This window comes from Sphaerodactylus townsendi, linkage group LG06, assembly GCF_021028975.2.
Source record: "Sphaerodactylus townsendi isolate TG3544 linkage group LG06, MPM_Stown_v2.3, whole genome shotgun sequence".
NCBI classification, from domain to species: domain Eukaryota; kingdom Metazoa; phylum Chordata; class Lepidosauria; order Squamata; family Sphaerodactylidae; genus Sphaerodactylus; species Sphaerodactylus townsendi.
In genome coordinates this window covers 67,126,947-67,143,782 of record NC_059430.1, presented here as the reverse complement: position 1 = coordinate 67,143,782, position 16,836 = coordinate 67,126,947, and the positions used below count along the sequence as shown (strand labels likewise).

At 42.4% G+C, this 16,836-nt stretch overlaps 1 protein-coding gene across 3 annotated transcripts in view; it reads left to right on the top strand.

The window, feature by feature from the left end:
* CNTN1 (contactin 1) overlaps positions 1 to 16,836 on the top strand; it is a 212,403-nt gene that overhangs the window by 107,901 nt on the left and 87,666 nt on the right. For all 3 annotated transcript variants that reach the window (XM_048499548.1, XM_048499546.1, XM_048499547.1), the window contains one exon: positions 14,464 to 14,591. In XM_048499548.1, coding sequence (XP_048355505.1) covers positions 14,531 to 14,591 — 61 coding nt within the window. In that variant the 5' untranslated portion in view covers positions 14,464 to 14,530. The remainder of the gene's footprint in view (positions 1 to 14,463; positions 14,592 to 16,836) is intronic.

The window sequence follows — 16,836 nt, the reverse complement described above, 5'->3', positions numbered from 1 at the left end:
ACTAAGGCGTCCAAATCCCTTTCCTGGTCTTTGACTGATAGCACTGACCCCTGTAGTATGTGTGTGAAGTTTGGATTTTTTGCCCCATGTGCATCACTTTACATTTTGCTACATTGAACTGCATTCGCCATTTCTTAGCCCACTCACCTAATTTATAAAGGTCTGGTTAGAGCTCTTTGCAATCCTTCGCGGTTCTCACCACCCTACATAATTTTGTATCATCCGCAAACTTGGCCACCACGCTACCCACCCCTACTTCCAGGTCATTTATGAATAGGTTAAAGAGCACTGGTCCCAATACGGATCCTTGGGGGACACCACTCTCTACATCTCTCCATTGTGAGAACTTCCCATTTACACCCACTCTTTGCTTCCTGTTTCTCCAACAGTTTTGAATCCATAGGAAGACTTCTTATTCCTTCATTGCTGAGTTTTCTCAATAGTCTCTGGTGAGGAACTTTGTTAGAAGCCTTTTGGAAATTCATATGGACAGTTTCCACTGGTTCCCCTTTATCCACATGCCTGTTTACACCCTCAAAGAACTCTAGTAAGTTTGTAAGGCAGGACTTGCCTTTGCAAAAGCCATGCTGACTCTTCCTTAGCAGGTCTTGCTTTTCTACAATTGGACTATATAGGCTAAAGTCCAGAGGTACAAATAATAATAAAGATTCAGAAGTACAGAATCTAAGGCAACACTTGCAAAAGTATCAAGGCAACATTTTCAAATGTACAAAGTCCAATACAAATACAGTAAGCAGAAATCCAGGTACAATTAACTGTTTCCAATATTATTTTAAGAACCCATGTCCCTGGGCGCAATGAATCTGGCCACCTGACCACATGGCCACATGTGGTCATGTGGCCACATGAATCTGCCGCAATGTGGCCTCAGTGGATGCCGCAATCTGGCCACATGGATGCCTTCCGCCACAAAGACTCTTCAGCCTCCCTCGGCACAGCCCATGTCATCCTGCTGCTTCATCTTCAGCCTCCCTATGTCCTGCTCATGTCGTCAAAGGTGAGGCAGCAGGATGACATGGCGGGGCTGAGGGAGGATGAAACCCCAAGAGCCGCCTAAAGACGGCTCTGTCTTTAGGAGCCTCCTCCATGCTAACCCAGCTCTTCCAGGTCTCAGGGGAGCAGGCGGGTGAGGGGCAGGGAAAGCCTGAAAAGGGCAAAGGTTGTTTCCCCATGGTAAGTGGCTGCGGTGTTTGCAAACCACTTCAAAAGGATAAGCAGGCATTCTTCCAGGGGCAAGCAGGAGCCATCTTGGGTTCCCTGGTTTCTCGTCCAGACTGAGTTTGAGAGGCCACAGGGCTGCCAGGGCCCCTGCTGGACGCTGGCCTCTTCCCCACCAGTGCTTCTGGCTGTGCAGGGCGGCTTCTTGCTTTGCTGGTGAGTCAGACACTGGAGCGCCAGTTGCAGCAGCTGCCTGGTTGGATGGGTTTGGACAGGGATCCGGAGCAAGCCAGCTGCACTGTCTCTCCTGCACATTCCACATTTGGCCACCCTGGTGATTTTCACGAGGTTAACTCAGCTGCTTCCCCAGCGTAGGATTTCACTGCCCTCCAAAGCAGTTTTTAGGCTAGCAGCACCAAAATTTCAGGGTATCTTTAGGAGACTCTCTTGATTATACCACCCAGAGGTTTGGTCCAGGGGGTGAAAATTATGGACTTCCAAAGGGTGTACCCCCATCCCCCTTTGTTTTCAATGGGAGCTAATAAAAGATGGGGGCTACACCTTTGAGGGTCCAAAAATTTGGACCCCCTGAACCAAACTTTACCAAACCTGGGTGGTATCATCAGGAGAGTCTCCTAAAGATATCCTGAAATTGTGGTGCTGCTAGCCTAAAAACTGCATCCCCTGCAGGCCACAAACTGAAAAAACACTAAAAAAATACAGAAAACACAAATGAACATGGGGAGGCATGCAAAACTCAGATTTTGCACTGGACTCCATTTTCACCTAGCTACGTCTCTGCGCCTGACTCGGGGCCTTTGAGCTTTTCCAGGTCATGGGGGAGGAGGGGGTGGGGCAGCCCCAACCCGAGCCCCGGCTTCAAGCATGGGGGGCACCTGGAGAAGGTTTTGGCCCCAGCTGCCATTTTCTTCCCATACGCTTCTAGCCCATACCTCCATATCAGTTATAGTGCTTCTACTAGGATGATGAAGGTCAACTTCAGTTACTTGCTCTGCAGCCTTTGTCCTTATTGGGAAGACTTATTTGTAAATAGTTCTGAGAATTGATAGGGTGCAAATGAAACTTGTCTTCTTCCAAACCATACATTTTTATATAAGGTGTGTTTTTGCTACCAAATCAATCAAGGTCAGATATATTAATATAAACCACCATCCTTGGGCAATGTAAAAGATAGATTATTATCGTATTGCAATCCATGTATTTTTTTTTAATATGAGCTTTCATGTGGCTATGCTATTACTGGAAAGAGGCTGACAATATTATCATCAACTGTGACTTGATAACATTACTATGCAAATATATACACAGAGTCTTAGACATCCGTCTGTGCTGCAGTGCCACAAATCTCTATTAATTTCCACAGATTAATTCCATTTGTAGAGTCAGGGACCACTGAGTATAAAATCTGGTATGAATGGTCACATTGACAGTAAACATTAGAAAAGGGAATTTATAGATTTGACACATAGCATCTCAGTTTGCAGGCCTGTTGTGTGCATGTCTAAAACCAGACAATATATTAATAGATACAGATTTTATCAACTGGAAGGATCTGACAGGCATGCAATGAGTTGCTCTTCTGTGAGTTTGCTGATAAATGGTTGGGATTCAATTAATTAGTTTGCCATTGAAATTAAAGTATGCCACATTAATATTATTGGATTCAGCAATCTTGAGAGAGAGGGAGAGGGAGGGGGAGAGAGGGAGAGGAGAACTGAACCAATGTCTTCTTTTCTATGAGACTGACATGACTCCCATAGGAGTGCTGTGTGGTTTCCGGGCTGTATGGCTGTGTTCTAGCAGCATTCTCTCCTGATGTTTCGCCTGCATCTGTGGCTGGCATCTTCAGAGGATCTGATGTAGGAAAGGAAAGCAAGTGGAGTATATATACTGTGAGGTCAATAGGTGAGGCCATCTGAATAGAAGTAGCTTGGCATGTGAGTAACAATGAAGTCTGTAGCATGTGAGTCACAATGATGATCGCAAGGTCAATAGGTGAATGCATCTGAATAGAAGTAACCTGGCCTCACCTATTGACCTCACAGTATATATACTCCACTTGTTAGAACATGGCCATACAGCCCGGAAACCACACAGCACTCCAGTGACTCCGGCCGTGAAAGCCTTCGACAATACATGACTCCCATAGTTATTTTATAAATTTGTGAAATTATCTGTCATGTTAACAGAAATATGGATAGAATTCTCTGCTTGAAAACAGAGGCCCTTTCCGCACGGACGGCCCCAGAAAGAACCGGGAAGACGGCGCCGCTAGGCGCTGTCGCCCTGTTGACTTACCTGCTCTCCAGCCCTCCGGCGCGTCGCCGGGGCCTGGGGACACGCCTCCCCTGCCCTGCGCGCCTGCTTCCGCGTTGCAGAGCAGGGGGGCGTATCCTCAGGCCCCGACAACACGCCGGAGAGCAGGTAAGTGAAGGGAGGGAGTGGAGGGGAAGCGCCTGGAAGCCGCTGCCATTCTCACGGCAGCGGCATCCAGCCGGCGTTTCCAGAAAAGTGCACTTCCCAGCACACTCTGGAAACGCCGGTTTGGCGCCGGTCGGGCGGTGCGAGGGCGGCGCGGCTGCGAAGCAGCTGCGCCCCCTGTGCGAATGGCGGCCTCGGGACGGCGTTTTTGCCGTCCCCAGGCCACCATATTCCGCCCGTGCGGAAAGGGCCCAAGTTTATTTTTAGCCTACCAGGAGCATCTATATATGCCTTTTTAAAAATTACTGATAGAATTAATAAGAGAATTATGCAAGGATGTTAGGTCTCTTAATTTTTCCAGATATAATTGTAAAGGACCATAAATTAGGGATCATCAAATAATAAAATAAAAAATGTAAATAGTGATTGAATCTGATATTTATATATATGGATAGATGTGAGATAAGTATTTATGTATGCATCTTGTAATATGTATGTATTTTCATAAACTACTGAAATAGAGACATTCAGTGCTTGGAAGGGATATTTAATTATGGGTAGACTGTAAAAACAGGAGCTTGCCCTACTTTCAAGAAAAAGTATATAACATAATTGATTAAAGACACTTTTTAAAATTGGTGTGTGTACCAATTCTAAAAATGGTCTTTAATCAATTGAGTATATAACTGTTGATTATATTTTGTTCTAGTACAATAACTAGATAATCTCTACACCCAGCATAATTATTAGTAGGGAATCTAGAATTGTTACAGCAGCTCGTTACTGTGACTACCCAGTTAAATTGAATGGATTATTTTCTGCAACGAAAGCTTGGCTGTAACTGTAACCTCACAAGCATGTTTGTTCTAATTTTTAATTCAGCCAGTACTATTTTAGTTGTATCCCAGAATTCCGCACTAAGACGTATTCAGCCCAAGCCCTTTACCTCACCAAAGTGGTGACAAGCAAACTGACACATACACAGGATGTAGTAGCAAAGGGGCATGGAAGAATAAAGGGTCTTTTTGACTTGCAGAATCAGGAATATATAAAGAACCCACATAGTCTGACCCAAGGGTCCCTGAAAATACCGGGTGTGTGCTTTAAGGAAAATGATTTCTTTTGTTCAAAAGATCCATGCTTTTAGTCCTAAATATCCTAACGTACCTGTCTTGACTGCATTGCATTTCTATTTTTGTATGCTTATATCTTGTAGGAAAGTTTTATTATGAAGCCTGTGATATTACTTGCCTGTCAAAGTTTATGAAGATAGTTTGTAAAATGTTTATTAAACTGTTGGGAATTGGGTAAGCCTGCCTGGTGCCTTCTGCGGCAACATAACCTCTGCCTTCTCTGCCTTCTCCTCTGCCTTCTCTGCCTTCCCCCTTTCAGCCTCTTTCTCTGCCCCTGCTTTGCTCTCCTCTGCCTTGTTCTCTGCCTCCCCCCTTTCAGCTGCTTTCTCTGCCTCCTTCTCTGCTTCGCTCTCCTCTGCCTTCTTCTCTGCCTTCCCCCTTTCAGCCGCTTTCTCTGCCTCTGCCTTCTTCTTGGCAGCGGCTAGCCCAAGGGTAGGGAACCTGCGGCTCTCCAGATGTTCAGGAACTACAATTCCCATCAGCCCCTACCAGCATGGCCAATTGGCCATGCTGACAGAGGCTGATGGGAATTGTAGTTCCTGAACATCTGGAGAGCCGCAGGTTCCCTACCCCTGGGCTAGCCCCTGGCTCTTGATGGGGGACAGCCAGTCGACCTGGGTGAGCTGGACAAGCTGCGGGATGGAGAAGTCGGTGGCAGAGACCTTGGGATTGGTAAGATGGGGGGTCAGTGGCAGAGACCCCCAAATAGCGCCCGACCATATCTATTTTTATTTTTAAAATTTACCAGTAGCTACTGCATTTCCCACCCTAGATTTATACTCAAATCAATAAGTTTTCCCAGTTTTTTGTGGTAGAATTAGGTGCCTCGACTTATATTCGGGTCGACTTATACACGAGTATATACGGTAAGTGAGTTTGGAAAAAACTAACTCTGTTAAGACAGAACTAGGATTGCCAAGCATGGTCTGGCAACCAGCAGGAGACCCAAGGGCAATTCCTAAACAGGACTGATTTCATTTTGGGATTTTCCACAGAAGTAATGTCAAACTATTGTCGAAGGCTTTCACGGCCGGAATCACTTGGGTGCTGTGTGGTTTCCGGGCTGTATGGCCGTGTTCTGGCAGCATTCTCTCCTGACGTTTCGCCTGCATCTGTGGCTGGCATCTTCAGAGGATCTGATGTTGGGAAAGCAAGTGGATTATATATCTGTTGGAGTGTCCAGGGTGGGTGGGGAAACCTTGTCTGTGAGTAACAAAGGCGGCAACAAGGTCAATAGTTGAGGGCATCTGAATAGAAGTATGAGTAACAATGAAGACTATAGCCTGGGAGTAACCCTGTAGATAGCAAGGTCACTCGTGGGAGCATCTGAATAGAAGTATCCTGGCCTTTGTTTCTTTTGTCTATGGTCATCCTGTGTTTGTGTGGAGCTGGTTTGACACAGTCTTGACCCTAGTATTTTTCAACACTGGCAGCCAAGTTCTGTTCATTTTCATAGTTTCTTCCTTCCTGTTAAAATTGTCCATATGCTTATGGATTTCAATTGCTTCTCTGTGTAGTCTGACGTAGTGGCTTTCAGAGTGGTCCAGAATTTCTGTTTTTTCAAATAATATTCTATGTCCAGGTTGGTTTATCATGTGTTCTGCTATTGCTGATTTTTTCTGGCTGAAATAGTCTGCAGTGCCTTTCGTGGTTCTTTTGATATCGATGCAATCTGTGCGCCATGCTTGGTGGTTCCTATGTAGACTTGTCCCAAGCAGCTGCATGGTATGATATAGACTCCTGCAGTAGCTAGAGGATCCCTCTTATCCTTTGCTGAATGTAGCATCTGTTGAATTTTCTTAGTGGGTCTGTAGATTGTTTGTAGGTTGTGCTTCTTCATCAGTCTTCCTATGCTGTGTGGTTCCCTTGATGTATGGTAAGAACACCTTCCCTCTAGATGGCTCTTTATCTTTGTTCATGTGGCTTGTTCTTGGTCTTGCAGCCCTTCTGATTTCTGTATTAGAGTAACCATTAGCCTGTAGAGCCCTGTTTAGGTGATTCAGTTCATCTTGTAGGAGGTGAGGTTCACAGATTCTGTTTGCGCGATGTACCAAAGTTTTTATGGTGCTCCTTTTTTGCCCTGGATGGTGATTGGAGTTTTTGTGTAGATATCTGTCTGTGTGAGTAGGTTTTCTGTATACTGTGTGTCCCAATTGCTGGTTTGGTTTGCGGATGACTAAAACATCTAAAAATGGCTGTTTTCCTTCATTTTCTTTCTCCATAGTAAATTGGATGTTTGGGTGGATCTTGTTGATATGGTCCAGGAACTTGTTTAGTTCTTCTTCTCCATGGCTCCAAATGGTGAATGTGTCATCCACATAATGGAACCATATGGTGGGCTTTTTTGGTGCTGTTTTCAGGGCTTGTTTCTCAAAATGTTCCATATAAAAATTTGCTATTACAGGGCTAAGAGGGCTACCCATGGCTACCCCATCTTTCTGTTGAAGGAAAATGAAGGAAAACTGCCATTTTTAGATGTTTTAGTCATCCGCAAACCAAACCAGCAATGCCATGCAGCTGTGGACAAGTCTACATAGGAACCACCAAACACAGCGCACAGACACGTATCAAAGAACACGAAAGGCACTGCAGACTATTTCAGCCAGAAAAATCAGCAATAGCAGAACACATGATAAACCAACCTGGACATAGAATATTATTTGAAAAAACAGAAATTCTGGACCACTCTGAAAGCCACTACGTCAGACTACACAGAGAAGCAATTGAAATCCATAAGCATATGGACAATTTTAACAGGAAGGAAGAAACTATGAAAATGAACAGAACTTGGCTGCCAGTGTTGAAAAATACTAGGGTCAAGACTGTGTCAAACCAGCTCCACACAAACACAGGATGACCATAGACAAAAGAAGCAAAGGCCAGGATACTTCTATTCAGATGCTCCCACCAGTGACCTTGCTATCTACAGGGTTACTCCCAGGCTATAGTCTTCATTGTTACTCATACTTCTATTCAGATGCCCTCAACTATTGACCTTGTTGCCGCCTTTGTTACTCACAGACAAGGTTTCCCCACCCACCCTGGACACTCCAACAGATATATACTCCACTTGCTTTCCCAACATCAGATCCTCTGAAGATGCCAGCCACAGATGCAGGCGAAACGTCAGGAGAGAATGCTGCCAGAACACGGCCATACAGCCCGGAAACCACACAGCACCCTAATGTCAAACTGTTGGTCATATTGGTATATGTGGAATGAGAATAGTTTGAGAGCAGCGAGAAGTACTTGAAGAAATTATCTTGCATTCTGATAGACCTTACCACATTGTAACATGCATTTGGCTGTATCTCATTGGTAAAGCATGTATTTTTAGTGCAGAAGATCACAGGTTTAATCTCTAGCATGACAAGTTAAACTGTTCAAGTAATACATGTCATAGAAGACCTCTGCATGAAATGGTGAAAATCCACTGCCAGTGAGAGCAGGCAATACTGTCCTTGATGGGTCAATTCTATCTAGCTCAATGTAGAGCAGCTTCAAGTATTCAGACCCCTTCTTTCCCTTGCTTCCTGCTGTATCTCTCATGGTGACTTCAATAGAATATAATGCAGTAGAGCCCACCTTTCAAAGCAGGCATTTTCTCCAGGTGAACTGATATGTGTCACCTGGATATCAGATGTAATAGATCTCCAGCCACAACCTAGAGGCTGACAACCCTAGCTTTAAAGTAGATCCTTTTCCTCTCCATAAATGCTAGGATTGGCAGGTCCACCCTGGCTGCTAGCAGAGGATGTGGGGTAGGGTTGTCAGATGCTTCCAGAGATCTGGAAATGGAGCTTTGGAGGACAGGGACTTCATTGGGGTAGACTGCCAAATAGTCCACTTTCCAAACTAGCCATTTTCTCCAGGGGAATTAAATATCTCTGTAGTCTAGAGATGGGCTGTAACACTGGGGGATCCCCAGGTGTCACTCCTAACAACTACCCACATGTTCCTTTGAAGCTTCCTGTTTTCTCCAGTAACACAGTACTTCTTGATTCTGGATGCTCTGGTTAGGTCCAAAGTTAGGTTTCTACTAACAGAAGACATTTCTGTCAATAGAACAGAACATTCCTTCCTCCTTCATTTCACTCCAACTCACTGTTCTCTCCAAAATGCTGCTCCTGAGAGACAGTGGACCCACAAGAACAGACCAAGCAATAATGAGGTGTCTGCAATAAGAAGGGAAAATGGGAAATTATCCTCCCCTTCCACTATGGATCTAACCCTATGTATTTTGATGTGTCTTCTCTGTTACAGGACTTTAGAAAATATCTAGTTAAGTTTGGAGCATGTAGGGAACAAGAAAAATATTAATTTAATTAGGAAAAGCCAACTGTATCAAACCACAGAGTTTATGTCCAACTAGCAGGGCCCGGCCACGTGTTGCTGTGGCAATTGTCCTTCTCATCACAGTCCGCAACCCACATAGATGTTCCTGCAGGTCCAATGATCCCCAGCATAACCTTTTGGGGTGGTCAAATGGAATCTATCTTTCCCATTTCAATTCATAATGTTATATGGTGGTGTCTTGTTTTTTTAGTATAAGGTAACCCTTTCCATTCCACAACGGGACTGTCCAGAGTGCGAATTCCGCTGTCCATGAGGCTGGTTGACATGCACAGTCCTGGCTTGGGTAAGGCAGAACTGGGGCAAGCAGGCTATCCCAGTCAGGCAGCAGAGACAGGGTGGTGAGGCGCTCAGATCAAGACCAGCTCCCTGGGTTCGTAAAGGGCCCTGTGCAAAAGAAGCGGAGGCAGTAGTGTTGGTTTCGCCCCCGCCCCGCAAATTTTCTTAGAAGAAAAAGGCAAACTCCAGCTCGCTTTTAGTAAAAGAGAGCTGTTGCGAATATGGGTGAGGAAGTGGTAAGTGGTGGTTGAATGTGAGGGAGGGCAGAGTGAGGTGTGTGAGGATGAGCTGGATGTGTATGAGAGTATGTGTGTTGTGTGGTAGTAGTGAGTGAGGCACAGAGAAGGAAAGTTACCTGTGTGTGAGGGGGCGACCCCACCTGACGTCTTACGCAGCAAAGTGTGTATGTGTTTCACTTCCACTTGTATTACCTAACAGTATTACCTATTTACTGTTTTCAATGCTCATCTCTGGCCATCTGCGTGAACATTGTAAGGGCATACCAGCCCCTCAGGCCACAGACATGCTGCATGAACATTCTAAGGGTGACAGTTAAACACAACCAGCTTCATGGCCTGGTGCGCCAGGAAAAAGACGTTTTACCTATCTCAGGTATTGAATTTCAGCAATGTGAATATCCAAAAACCTGCCCGCATTGGAAAGGCACATTGAGTGAAAATTCAAAAGCAATTTGTCCAGTGGTTTCGGAGTTAGAGCATGACTCACAAACAGACGGTTTGCTTTTTATATAGATAGATTGAGTAGTTTGGAAACAGTTTTAGACTTGTGAACATTTCTGTTCCTGAACTGTTAATGGGACTTTAACTGCTTTATCAAAACAGGGCTTTTATTTAAGAGGAGGCAGTAGGGTTTAATTGAAGCTAGGCCTTGCCAAGGATAACCACTGGAACAGTTTTTTGTGCCGGGGCATAGCTTTGGAACTGACCAAGTGATGTGAATAAGGCAGTGTTATCTTTCGCTAATAGTATAAATTGATACAAATATTGAATTAGAATCCTTGTAAATATTGAACACTTTTGTGATGTGGGTTTCATTTGGAACAGACTTCTATAGTGGTAGCGGAATTACTTCCAATACATGGAAACTTTCTGCCTCCCATTGCCTAATATTTTATTTAATACAAGTACACTTGCCATCCAGATCCTTGCATTCTGTCTAGTCCACCAACTACAATCTTCCTCACGAGTACTACTTTCTGTACTCCTACCTTCACAGGGAAGTGAGGGATGATCAGAGACAGCGTAGCACCTCAGCTGAAGAATACCCTTACTCTTGTGTCTTGCCCAGTACCTATCCCCCTGTCTTTTAGGTGCCTTTAAGGTGTCTTTTAGGAAAACATACCTTTTTTCCTAGACTTTTAATTGAGTGGGCTCATCCTCTGTATTCTGGAGGTAGATTCTGCATGGTAGAAATATAATGGGTTGATGAGGGGAAATATCCCAGTTTGGGGAAGAACTTGGTATGGGTCCCTTCTCCAAAATGGGATTGGCCTGTTATATTTGTCACCCTGCATTTTTCAAAAATCACCAAAATTGCAATGTTTTTGAAAAATCCCCAGTTGAGCCTGTTACCAAGGGAATGGCATCCGCACCCAACCACTTAATTTTTTCTTTCTGCCCCACTGCGTGTTCTTCTGCCCTACGTCATGTCAGTTTTGTTTCTGCTGAGCTGCCAACCGGTGTGATAGCCACCATTTAAGAAACGTCCCCCAAGCACAGTTTCTCCTCTTGGTAGCAACTGTGAGTGCCATTTCATCCAAATGTGTACAGCAACTGATTATTTTATTTTGGGGATGCTCAGAGCATGTAGCTAGGCAGGTGCAGACCTTTGGATGTGAATGGGACATATTGCTTTGCTCCCTTTTGGATAGCTTTTATTATTTCATATATCACAATGTTAAGGGGAGGGGTTGCATGCCTCATGTTTACATATGTCATGGTTTCAAAGTCCTAAACTTAAATTTTTCCATGCTGTAGAAATGGGAGGGTGAGGTTTTGCTTGGGCTCCCAGGGTTGCTGTAGCTTCTCCACCAATTAGAAGCATTCCCTTTGCAGAGGGAGAAAGTAGGCAGAAGGGGGACTGTGATGATGGAACAGCCCATCAGAATGCAGGAAAAACAGGATGTTTGCGCCTGTGTGTTTGCATTGTTAAAAAAAAAAGGCAAGTCCATGTGAAGGAACAGAAAAAAATGGATTGCTTCCTTCAAGGAAAATGGGCACTCAAGCAAAGGACAAAAATGGAATAAAATAGACCCGGTTTCAAAAATAACAGATGTAACCTGTTGTTATTATCATGCTGTGTGGAATCCACCTGAGACTTCTTTTTTGAAACTTGTTATAAGCTGTTCAATGTTTTATGCTATTTTTATACTTTGACTAGTTAAAACATTTCTAGATTTTAAATAATGTATTAATAATTTGCAGTATTTTACTTAGTAAGCCACTTGGAGCAGCTTCTCTGGAGAGGCAGCATAAAAGTTTCCTAAATAATAAATAAGTTACCAGGAAAGGGAGAAAAAGCAATGAAATGCCTATAGCTGTTTGTGTCTAATGACATCCAGTTCTCCTGTAAGTGTAAATAAAATCTGGAGCACTGGCTTTTTAATGACTGTCTTTCAGGATAGAGACAGTCTCTCTCTGTCTCTCTGTCTCTGTCTTTCTCTGATGTGCAAGTAATGTAGAGCTTCAAAGAAAAAGATCTTCAGATCCTGAACAAATAGTAGACCTGAGGCATTGCACAACACATCCAAAACCTGTCCTTTGTGCATATGGCTGTCTCAGATCAATTTGAACTGCTGTTTGGGCATCTGAACTGGAATCTTCTGCTCAGTTATGGTACTGCGTTACAGAAGTAACTGGTGTGCTTCCTCATTTAATAGCAGACAGCTCTGAGTCCATTTTGACAGAACATTGTATCAAAACACCTCAGTACTTTTGCTTCTCACTAGTGGAGTTCTTCTGTTTTGAAATAGTAGAACATCAGGGAACATCCTTCTTTCCCCAAAATACCCTTGGGAATTTGTGAGTGGCTTGTGTAGAACATGGAGTTTGTCCATTAGTGATTTCTTGGTAATGTCCGGCTTTCATAGCAGAACTTAGGAAAAAGTCATTGGGAAGGCTTTTTAATCTAATCCAGTTCAGGTTAGATAAATGCAAAAGCAAAGCCCCATTCTAAATGGGTAGCATAACTTCATTATCAGTATCATACACTTACTATTAAGCCTTTATAATGTCGTTGTACAGTGAGCAGATTATAATATTTGTCATGCATTCATACACAATTATCATTTCTCTTCCATTGAGTTACTCTATTATCACATAGAGCCATCACAATTTAATCAGGGGCAACCTTTTGCAACCATTTAAATTCATGCTGCATCTATGAAAATGTTTTCAAGGCGACACTGCAAAACAAACTCCCGCTAAGTCACATTCTAGTAAGGAATGTGGAAGGATTTGATCTGAAAATAAAACACTTTTTCATAATTAGTTGTACACTATTGTTTTGTTAGCTGTAAGCAGAGGAGAAAAGATGCAAAGAAAATAGTTTCCTTGAAGGTCAATACCTGGGGGCCATTACCCTTTTCCATGGATCTTGATTTTATTGGTCAGTCTAAAGTGATGTGGAATAATGCAAGGCAGTTTATGCTAACACTTTTCTGTTTCCTTCAAAGATGTCTAAATACTCTAATACTCTTTTGAACTGAGATACAATTCCTTGATCTAGTGTATATGCCTTTATATATTTAAATACTTCACTAATGAATGAAACTTTCAAACATCTAATGTTATTTTTTTACATATTACCTCCAACGCTTGAGTTACAGCTGGAGGTAGCCTTGTTTCCAGTGCAGAGGCATTCCTCCCATTGGGCAAAGTGGGCAGTTTCCCAGGGCGCAGACTTGTGGGGGGGGGGCGTAGGTTCGTTTGTGGGATTTTTTGTTTTTTCAGTGTTTTTTTTCAGTTTTTGGCCTGCAAGGGGCACAGTTTTTAGGCTAGCAGCACCAAAATTTCAAGGATTGTTCAGGAGACTCTCCTGATGATATCACCCAGGGTTGGTGAGGTTTAGTTTAGGGAGTCCAAAGTTATGGACTCCCAAAGGGAGTGCCCCCATCCCCCATTGTTTCCAATGGGAGCTAATAAATGGGGGCTACACATTTGCGGGTCCATAACTTTGGACTCCCTGAACCAAACTTCACCAAACCTGGGTGGTATCATCATTGGGGTCTCACAAAGATACTCTGAAATTTTGATGCTGCTATCTTAATAATTGCACCCCTGACAGCAGGCACCCCCTAAATTTCCCCAGATTCTCCTTTTAAATCCACCCCTTCCTGCCAATGCTTGTTTTCTTTCTTTCTTTTATTCTCTCAATGCCTAATAAAGGTTATTATTATTATTAAATCCATCCCCTTCGGCATGGATTTAAAGGGAGAATCTGAGGTCCCCGGTTTAAACATTGAAAGTGATGCTGTTTCAGGGTGGGGGAGAATCAACCCCAAAACATCATCACTTTCAATGTCGTTTAAACTGGGACCCCAGATTCTCCCTTTAAGGTGGATTTAAAAGGAGAATCTGGGCTCCCTAGTCTAAACACCATTGAAAGTGATGCTGTTTGGGGGTGGATTCCAGCATCACTTGTTTAAACAGTAATAAAACATTTTGAAATCATTTTGAAAATGTTTTCAAAAAATATTTCTGCTGTGTTCAGATTTGTGAGTTGGGGCATGTTCTATAATGTGACAGTGACTTTGAAACGACCTGGTGGAAAAAATCATTGTTTGGTTACCGTGGGAGAGGTTGGTCACCCATGGGGGGGGCATCAAACTCAGGTTTTGCCCAGGGCTCCAGTTTGCCTAGGTACGCCCCATCATTTCTGCAGGCAAAACAATTTCTGACCATGGATCATCATTTTCTCATCTGCCCTCTGCTCCTGAAGCTCAAAATGCCCCCTGAAACCATTCTGTCAACAGAAATGATCCAATGAATCCAAGCCATTCATTGCTGAAATTTTTTTTGTAAGGTGACATTTTCTTTTTCTTTTCTTTTTTTGCCAGCTGTTATTTAGTATCTGAAGTGCACTGCGAAAGGACAGAAGTCCTTGTGAAATAAACACATCTGAAGATGAAGCTGCAGCCTTTAATCAGTTATTTTGTTGCAATCTGTTCCTTCTTTTTTCTGGCAGGTAAGATGACCTCTAAGTTTAATCAACCACAGGTTCTGAAATGACAATCGCTGTTCTGGGGACAGGGAACCACCAGTTTAAGTGTAATTGGGAATATATTCTAAGTTTCATTTTTAATATTTTATTAGTAGTTTTTTATTTTACAGAAACATTGAATCAACATTCAAATATATAAAAACAAAATTATTACATTTCCATTTTGTTTGTTCTCTTCGTGTTTCTTGTCTTTCTGTTTAAATAAACAAAACATATTGTAGTGTAGGGTTGCCAACTCAGGGCTGGGAAATATCTGGAGATATTGGAGGTGGAGTTTGAGGAAGGCAGGGTTAAGGAAGAGAAGGAACTTCATTGGGATATGATGCTGTAGAGTTGGCCTTCCAAAGCAACAGTCTTTCCAAGTGAATGGATCTCTATCACCTGGAGACAGTTGTAATCCCAGGATATCTCCAGCCACCACCTGGATGTTGGCAACCTAGTGTAGTAGTTGAAGTATTAGACTGGGATAGAGGAGACTGGTTCAAATCATGTCTATATAATGAATGGCTTGCAGCTACTTGTCAAATACTAGGCTGGTTTTGACTGTCTGTGGTGTTGAAGTTAAGCTTCTTTTTGGCTTCTATTCTTGCTTGTACTAGGGTTTTTCTACTTCCTTTTACTATGTAATATACATGCTGCATTTGCATTCATTGCGAACTATGGTTTTTTATTTCTCTTTTCACTCTTTGAAGAACTCATCTATTGTTATTTTCAAATCACTACTTTGCCATGTAGGTCACTTACAATGCAATCTCTATGCAGAGTTATTCTAGTCTAAGCCCAATGAAATGAAAGGATTTAGACTGGAATAACTCTCCTTAGAACTGAAGTATAAGTAACCTTGAACTTGATTCTATTTTCCTGCCTAACCTATCTCATAGGATTGTTGAGGATGGTAAAACAGGCAGGTGAGAACTGCACGCCCTGAGATTCATATTGGAAGAACCATGGGATAACTGTTTGACAGATATGTGCTGAAACTAGTAATATTCATGGATAGCTATTTAAGTTTTCATTTTGAACAGTGAGCCCCTGATTTGCTTCAACTTGATTTGCTGGTCCTGCTTCTTATATGGACAACAATAGGGGTACTAGAAAGGTGATTTTGTAGCCACATGATTCCTTATTTAATAAGTAAATCACATCCAGAGAGAAACTCATATCTCGGATCCCAATGATAAAATTTATTGTTTTGTAAAATTTTACACTTACAAAAAAGGGAAGTTGGATATAATGAAAATATATAACGACCAAGGGCAGCTTTTTGGAAGAGTCACTGCTGCTCTGATGAAATTCTGAAGTATTACTCATAATAAATTTTGAATTCAACCCTATTTCACAGGTTCAGGTAGGTAGCAATAGAAAAATCAGATATTTAATAGGAAAAATTGAAGCCAATAGAAAAAGAAAAGGGCCTAACATGATTCGGATTGGCTCAGTAAATGAAACCGCAGCCTTCAGTTTGCAAGACCTCAGTAAGGCTTTCAATGATAGGATGCGTTGGAGATCATGAATTCATAGGGTTGCCATAAGATGCAACCCTATGTTATACTGATGGTATATAACACACATTTAAATGGTATATAACACACATTTAAATGGAAGCATTACACTTGTTACATCAAGTCTACTAACTTTTAGGTGTTACTCTACAGACCCAATGGAGTATGACTTTTTGAGAGGAATATGTGTGTTGAATTTTTTGGAGCTTAACTTCAAGGGCTTTTTTCTCTATTTAAGGACTGTCAATAAAGCTAATCTCTGGAGAGCAAGAATCTCATTTCATGTACTTTAACTTTGAGAACTTGGGCACCAGGGAGATGTCTAGTCAAAGACAAAGGTGTGAAACAGACTATTTCTGATATATTCCAATCCCTTTTCTTTGCAGAACTGCAGCTCCTTTTGACATGTTGGACTATACTATTTTTAAACAGTAATTTGACTTTTATTAGCCAGATGAAGTGCTAGTCTTCCCCCAATAGTCTTCTCTTTATATAGCTGAGTCAACTGTTTATGACTCTAATAAATTATCTTTTTGTGCAAGTAAACAACTATCACTCTTGCACAGAGAAAGAGAGGAAAACATAATTTGAAAGGAAAATAAATTTGATGTTGCAGACCAGTGTGCTGGTTTTGTGGGCCAGTGATTAGAGTCTTCAGTCATTTGGAACTAATTGTAATTTATCTAACTAAAACAAAAAATTAAATC